This window comes from Nicotiana tomentosiformis, chromosome 12, assembly GCF_000390325.3.
Source record: "Nicotiana tomentosiformis chromosome 12, ASM39032v3, whole genome shotgun sequence".
Taxonomy (NCBI): domain Eukaryota; kingdom Viridiplantae; phylum Streptophyta; class Magnoliopsida; order Solanales; family Solanaceae; genus Nicotiana; species Nicotiana tomentosiformis.
This window is the reverse complement of record NC_090823.1, coordinates 27,293,598-27,301,265: the sequence shown is the minus strand read 5'-3', so window position 1 is coordinate 27,301,265 and position 7,668 is coordinate 27,293,598. Positions and strand designations below refer to the sequence as shown.

At 31.1% G+C, this 7,668-nt stretch overlaps 1 protein-coding gene across 1 annotated transcript; it reads right to left on the bottom strand.

Annotated features, from left to right (window-relative positions):
- Positions 1–356: 356 nt before the first annotated feature.
- Positions 357–6,535, bottom strand: LOC104111466 (probable inositol transporter 2). Its single transcript, XM_009621170.4, has 6 exons — positions 6,214–6,535; positions 5,116–5,186; positions 3,180–3,515; positions 2,834–2,941; positions 1,801–2,403; positions 357–1,129 (listed from the first exon to the last, which is right to left on the bottom strand). The coding sequence occupies exons 1-6, from the start codon at positions 6,347–6,349 to the stop codon at positions 620–622; spliced, it is 1,764 nt and encodes a 587-aa protein (XP_009619465.1). The 5' UTR covers positions 6,350–6,535; the 3' UTR covers positions 357–619.
- Positions 6,536–7,668: the final 1,133 nt, after the last annotated feature.

Genomic DNA, 7,668 nt, shown 5'->3' with positions numbered 1-7,668 from the left:
AATTTTCAACGAGAAAGTAATGAAGAGGAAAGACCCGCCCACAACATGAATTCATAATGTTAATGAGATGAAAAGGACCATGTGCATTTGCCAAGGTTTATTGGAGATTTGACACAACTACCTAATGTTAGGATGCTTGCTTTTTCTTATTCCATTTCATACTCATTTAATTTTTAACAAGAGTTCTCCTTATGGTGCAATGGATTGATATCCTCTAAATTGTAACAAGCAGATTGTACATTTTAAGATTCTTTTTTTCCTTTCCTAAATTCACAAAAGATAGAATTAACTTGGGAACTAACATGAAAAAAACAATTATTAACGGAAGAAAACGGAAGTAGCTGTTGAAGACATAATTAAGTAAAAAAAAGTATGATCTCTCTAACAACATAAGCTTTTATATGAGATAGTCACACACTTTCGCCGTAGCAAGCCTGGAGCCTAATGAACTTTCTTGGGGAAAGTTCTTATAAATGATCCTACTTCATCTAATCATCTATATTATACAGTATATTAATAACTATTTATCACAAATGATTGGAAATCCTATAAAATACTAGTATAATCTAATTAAAGGATTCCCAATTCAAATCAAAGTTATCTATGTTTTTTCATTTCTTCATACATCTCCTCCCCCTTCTTTCTTTGCATCAACTTCTCCACCATTCTTCTCATTAGCCCTTTTCTTCCAAAACATCAAATGTAGACCTCTTCTCTCCAAAATCTTCTCAATTTCCTCAATTGGAAGTCCCTTAGTTTCTGGAACACAAATCAGGACAAAAACTAGGGCTACAACAGAGAGAACTCCAAATACAAGAAATGTCCATGATGTTCCAATAGCATGTGTCAATGACAAGAAAGATTGTGCTACAATAAGGTTTGAAATCCAGTTTGCTGTTGCAGCTATTCCTCCACAAATTCCTCTGAATCTTAAAGGGTATATCTCCGAGTTAACAATCCATGGAACGGTACCCATTCCTGGAGAAAAAAATATGATGTATAGCGCTAGCCCGAGTAGGGCTAGCCATCCATATTTACTTGGACATCCTCTTGTGTACCATAACCTATCTTGATCATGACAAGCATCCTTAATTGTATCATTAGAGATGAGACATGCCCCAGGTAGCAACTACAACCAAAAAAAAGAAATTAAACATATCGTTGTTAGATATATACTTGTAGTATTATATTAGTACTGAATATCAAGATAGCATAGACAATTCGTTTATGGCAATTATACAATATCATCAACATCGTAATCAAAGAGAACGTAGGAGAGTGCTAGGCTCGATCTTAAAGCATGGTAAGATGTATTACATATCATTTTCATGCAGGCATAAAAAATGGCTGTTGAAACAAAAATATTGCTCCCTTCAATCTCAACTATTTAGTCGTTTTGGCAAACATAATTTGTTTGAAAATGTTTAAAGTTTTAGAAAAACAAGAGAAGCATTTATTACCTTTTTCCCAACATATAGTAGTAACTAAATGAGACAATTAAGAGAGAGATAAATGATATTTCAGATAAATACTTTTATGATTAAGGCTATTGAATATCTGGAATTTTTACACAAATAGCCAGTCGAATTCGCTGTTTACTTTTTCTAACCAGTATACTTAGATTATACACGATTATATACATATTATACATACATACATATATATTATACGTCCATCGACTATTTTTAATCAAGCAATAGAATGAGCGGCTTTTTAAGTTAATTCTTTAATATCTTTTTTAGGAGGTGTGCAAAAACCTTAAAACACATATAATTATAGCATATAAGAGATCATTATTACCTTATTTTGAGGTGAAGCACAGAAGCCACAATCAGGAGAAGCTTTAAGACACCTAGTACAATCCCAAGAAGTAGCAGAAGCAGCATTATGGTAAGCAGGACAAGTAAATGTTGCTGCAAAATGAGATGTCTCAGCCATACTAACTGCTGGTGAAGTTGAAGTAGCCTCATAGAAAACTGCTGACAAAAAACCTAGAGAAATCATAACACCAATCAAGCTGATCACAAGAAGTTTCTTCCTCCCTGTCCTGTCTATGAAATATATACTAATAATCGAGCCAAAAGCGTTTAGTCCGGCTGTGACAAGCGATAGAAGGAGAGCTGTCTGGTTCGAGGCAATTCCAGCTAGTTGAATGATAGTTGGACTGTAATACATGACAGTGTTTATGCCAACAAATTGCTGGAAAATCTGGAGACCAACTCCAGCTATTAGTCCCCGACGAACTGTTTTCGTCTGGCATAGTTTGAAGAGATTGATACCCTCAGATGCTTTGTTTTCTTCTATTTCTTTGTCTACTGATTCTTTAAGAGCTTGAATTTCCACTTCAACTTGCTCAGCTGAATATATCTTCCTTAGTATTGCTTTGGCTTCCTCTTGCCTCCCCTGTTGTTTTTCAAGATAACATTTGTAATTACTGAATTATTGTCTTGAATGCGAAATACAATGAAACTTCTCTATAACAACATCGTTTGTTCCGAAATTTTTTGCTGCTATAATGAAGTGTTGTTATAGAGAACAATATTAGGACATAATATGAAAAATTGGTTTCAAAGAAAACATGGTCGTTATATTGAGGTTTGGCTGTTTCATATTTGCTGGAAATAGTATCTTGTTTTGTTCATAGAAGAAAGAATTAAATTAGAGTTTAACTTATGTTCACTGACAGTATACAATTTGTTTACACCATCAGGTTAAGATTACCTCCAACAACTTGTTTGTCAGACTAGAGAACTTTCTATAACAAATTAAATATGTTGATAGTGTAAAATTGTCTGAAATGTCAGTATACATAAGTTAAATGCATTAAATTAACCTTGCGATAAAGCCAACGAGGTGATTCAGGAAGAAGAAGCATAAGTATGAACTGGAGGAGGGCTGGCAATCCTGCTACTCCAAGCATCCATCTCCAGGTCCCTGGTGCCTAATTACAAGCAACATATATTATTATATACATGTACATTATTGGAGAATAGTCGTCCACTCAAGCGCTTAAACAAAAAAAGCATACGGATGTAAATATATGTATAATCTATGTGTAATATGTGTACAACCATGTATAATCAGTATATAATTTATGTATATACCGGCTAAGAAAAAGTAAATGGTGAATACGGCTGGCTATTTATACAAAAATCACAAAAGAATTAAGAGTTGCATACCTTGGTAAAAGCAAGGTTAATAAGGTAAGACAAGAATTGGCCACCAGTAATGAGAAATCCATTAGTGCTAACAAGGGCACCTCTAATTTTAGCAGGAGAAGCCTCTGATATGTACAAAGGAGCAGTCATTGATGCCATTCCTACACCAAGTCCAACAAAAATTCTACCAACAATAAGAAGTGCTGAATTCACTGCTGATGCCATAATCACAGCTCCAACAAAGAAGAGGAAATCAGCTATGAGTATTGCAGTTCTTCTTCCAAATTTGTCATTTAACCATCCACCAATTGCTGCTCCTATGATTGCTCCAGCCACAGCCATGCTCACTATAGATTCCTATAATTTAAAAAATTGAAGCCATGTATAAGTAGTAATTTTGAGTGTTAAGTTGACCAAAAGAATTTAGAAGAATTAATCTAAATAATCGCTCATCCAACCGCTTAAAATAAAAATAGTCGATGGATGTATAATTCATGTATATTATGTGTATAGCCATGTATAAACAGTGTATGATCTATGTGTATGGACTAGAAAGTAAACAGTGAATCTAGCCTGCTATTTGTGTAAAGATCCGAATTATTCACAGTTGTTTATACCAAGCTAATGAATACATGACATGTGTCTTCTACCTATACTTCTATCACTTAATTCCATTGTTAATTAACTTTCACATTACATTTTTTATGTAACCATGGAAAATCAATATAGTTTAGTGTAAACATACGATATGGGTAGTTTATTCCTAAGTGGTCATGTTAAAATAAGACAATAAACCTAAAATTTGTGGGTGTGGGGTATGTGGTTTTGGGAAATGTAAATAAATTAAAATGTATAGGATGGTTCTGTAATAATAAATGGTGGAAATTTGAGGCTAGAATTCTGGAAAATGAGACATTTGAGAGTGTGATTCCTCTCTGTTGAGAGTTAGTCCATGAAAATAACAAGAACTTTAAAGCAACATATCTTATTTTATTTTTTCGGAAAATAATTTTGTTAAACCAATTCTAACCAACAGAATTTGAAAGCTAAAAGTCTCAATTTAAAATAATATTTAAATATTTAATGAAATTATTGAAAAACAAAAAACATGTGAGGGTTAAAAATTAGGTATCTATAGGACTCAAGGTTTATATTGAATCTAATCAAGTTCAGGTGAAGACAATAAAGGAATGGTCCAGCTACTTGATGCATGTGTCACATAGTTATAGCAGAAAACGATTGATAATAACTTTTTTTTTTCTGGAGGAAAAAGAAAATTTCAAGCTTGTAAAAACGGGTAAAGTTAAAAAATAGTCACATATTCAAAAGTCACTCAAAATTAGCCAATTTTTGAAATCCATGAATTTCGAATCCTAAATGGTGAAATTCCATGGCAATATCCTGAACGAAATTCATGCCACTATATGGAGTTTCACTTGTTTTTTAACTTTGATGGATTTTAAAAATCAGGACAGTATTCTGAGTATTCTAGATTTTTTACTTGTTTAAGTTCGAACATGACAATGACAATGTCATGATGTTTTCACATTAAAAGTAGCTACTTTTTGATGAATTTTCAAAATATTAGCTATTTTTAAAAAATTGGACCGAAAAGTGGCTAGTTTGTATAATTTTACTGTAAAAACAAAGTAGTTTAATCGAACAATTTGTTGGATATGAGCCCTGGCATGGAACTATAAAATCACAAATTAAATTGATGGAAATCTGTCTTTCTAATCCAAATTAATGAAAGGATCCTTAAACTACCAAAAACCATATCTTAAACCCCTCAATTTTATTTTTCTCATAATAAGCAACAATAAGGGGCTATTTTTTTAATTTAAAAAAATTAATATAAAAACGTTTCTGCCAATATAATAACAGTTTGAACTATTGAAGGATGACGCAAAAAAAAAAGAAGAAGAAAATTTTAGAAGGATAATTGTTGTGTGCAAACCTGTAAGACGGTATTCCTATCAACATCTTTGAAGTCATCCCTAATATAAAGCAGAGCTCCTGAGATCACTCCTATACTCCACGTAACAACACCAAGAACATGAGACACTCAAATAAGTTTGTTTAGTTGGAATTAATGGAAACTAAAGGGGAAAAAAATTAGTTGAGTATATTACTAAAAAGAGTTTAACTTCTATGCATTGACAATCTAAAGTTTTTTAATAATCGGATAATATAAACTCACAATTATTAATAGCAAACCTTAACATAGAGTAAATAACCTTCCACGACAGGTAAAAATATAGTGTTAAATTCTTTAATATTATTTCTATATATAAAGTTAAATACAATTGTAAAAATATAAAGTATATGTTCAATGCGCTTTTTGTGTAATAAAAATTTACACTATCAGTCACTTAAAAGATAATTTTTGGCAATTTTCTATACAAATACTAAATAACCTTCCATAACATATCAAGATTCACTAATAGAATAAAAGCCCATTTGGATTAGCTGATTGTAAATAGCTGATAAGTTTGAAATGTTGAAAAATATTTTTAAGTACTGAAGTTGATTTTTTAAATAAGCATTTACGTGTTTGGATAGACGTGCTGAAACTGATAATAATCAGTTGATGTGTTTGGTAAAAAAATGCTTATAAGTTGTTCTTTTATTAAAATGACTAAAATATCCTTAAAAACTTTACAAAAGGTTATAAATTAAAAAATTTCTTTGTAAAGAAAAAGATGAACAATGAATATGGAATGAAAAGAAAGTTAGAAAATTTATTTTGGGAAAAATATTTTGTGAATTAGAAAATATTATTAAGGATAAACTAGTAAAAGCCTTGGTCAAACTAAAAGTGCTTATAAGCTAAAAAGGCATAAGTTGGGGGTGACCAACTTATGACTTATAGTTGATTTTAGCTTATAAGCACTTGGCTTATAAGCATTTTGGATATTTACCAAACGCGTAGATAAGCCAAAAAGTGTTCATAAGTCAGTTTGACCAGCTTATAAGCTTAGCCAAACACCCTCTAAGAAATTATAACAATCATTATATATAACTTAAATCAGTAAATATATATATAAAAAGAGACCGGTATCATAGCCAAAGAGAAGGCCACCAATTCCAGCAGAGAAAGCAAGGCGAAGAACATAAGGATTTTTGTATGAAAGAGCTAAACATTCTTTGAAAGCTGTTGCATCAGTTCCATGACCCACTCCTCCTTCCATTTCCACTTCTCTAAATGAGTTGTGGGGGTTTTAGTTTACTTGTTTTTCTTGAACTTTCACTTCAAACACCAAAATAAAAAAGTAAAACAGAAGACACTAGAAAGTAGAAGAAGAGAAATTAGGTGAGTACTGCCTTTTTGGAACATGGAAAATGGAACTATGTGTAAGAAAGAAGAGTAGAGAGATAATCTAAGGCTAAGATTGTGCAAATTTATAGAGGGCAAGAAAACGTGCCAAAAAATTTGTAGGCAAGAAAATTAAAAATTAAACAAATGTTTTTTCAGGTAAAACAGGGGAGAAGAGGGGATAGGCGACATCCCATTGTCATGGAACCGGCTTAACGGTATCTGTGGCCTAAAGCCATGTTGACAAGAGATCCTAAATTTTATTTTATTTTTAAAAAAAAATCACACACACATACATGATATATATATATATTTGAATTCTATTTTTCTAATATCTTGAGATGTAAGATTATTAATAACTTTTTATAATCGATCTCTACTAAAAATATTTTGGACAATATTAAAATAGTTTTTAACTCTTTTATTTTAGTTTTGAACAACTTGATTCATATTTTTCGTGGTATATTTAAATTCTAATAAATAAATAAAAGATAATATATAACTATGAAGTAAAAATAAATTGAGATGATAATAACACTTGAAAGTTATAATAATAGAATTTAATTCAAGAAAAATGATGCATTGATTTCAAGATATCTTTTTGCTCCTTCAATAACACAAAATGCTTGAAACTTCAGGAAAAAATAAAAAAGAATGCACGATATATGATATCAATAGTACTTTTAAGTTATGTGGGTTTTCGAATAATACTACTCCTACTAAGTTATCAGATTTAAACCCGAAAAAAGCAAAAAAGAGAATATATATATATATAAGAGTATAAAGTTATGCGAGCGATTAACTCTTGGACAAAGCAAGAAAGAAAATGAATAGTGTAAAAATATGATTTAGTACTACATATTTTCTAAAGAAAAAATAGGTAAAAAGTGGAATATAATAATTTCACTTGTTAGATTTTTTGTTCATACAAAAAAAGGTTCGAAAGAAATTCACACTTATAAAAAGTATTACGCCACTTCAATTAGTTACGCATCTATTCTTTCCTTTTATAAAAAAAATATCTAATTTTCCAGGTAAAAACTAATCATTATTTTTCTAAAACAGCCTATAAACCTATTTTGGTATTTAAAAAATGGAGCCCTCCAAATTTGGGGGCCTCAAGCAAATGCTTTAGAAGCTTTACCCTATAGCTAGCCCTGCATGGAAACGTGCGTTATCTCGCCACCCTTAATA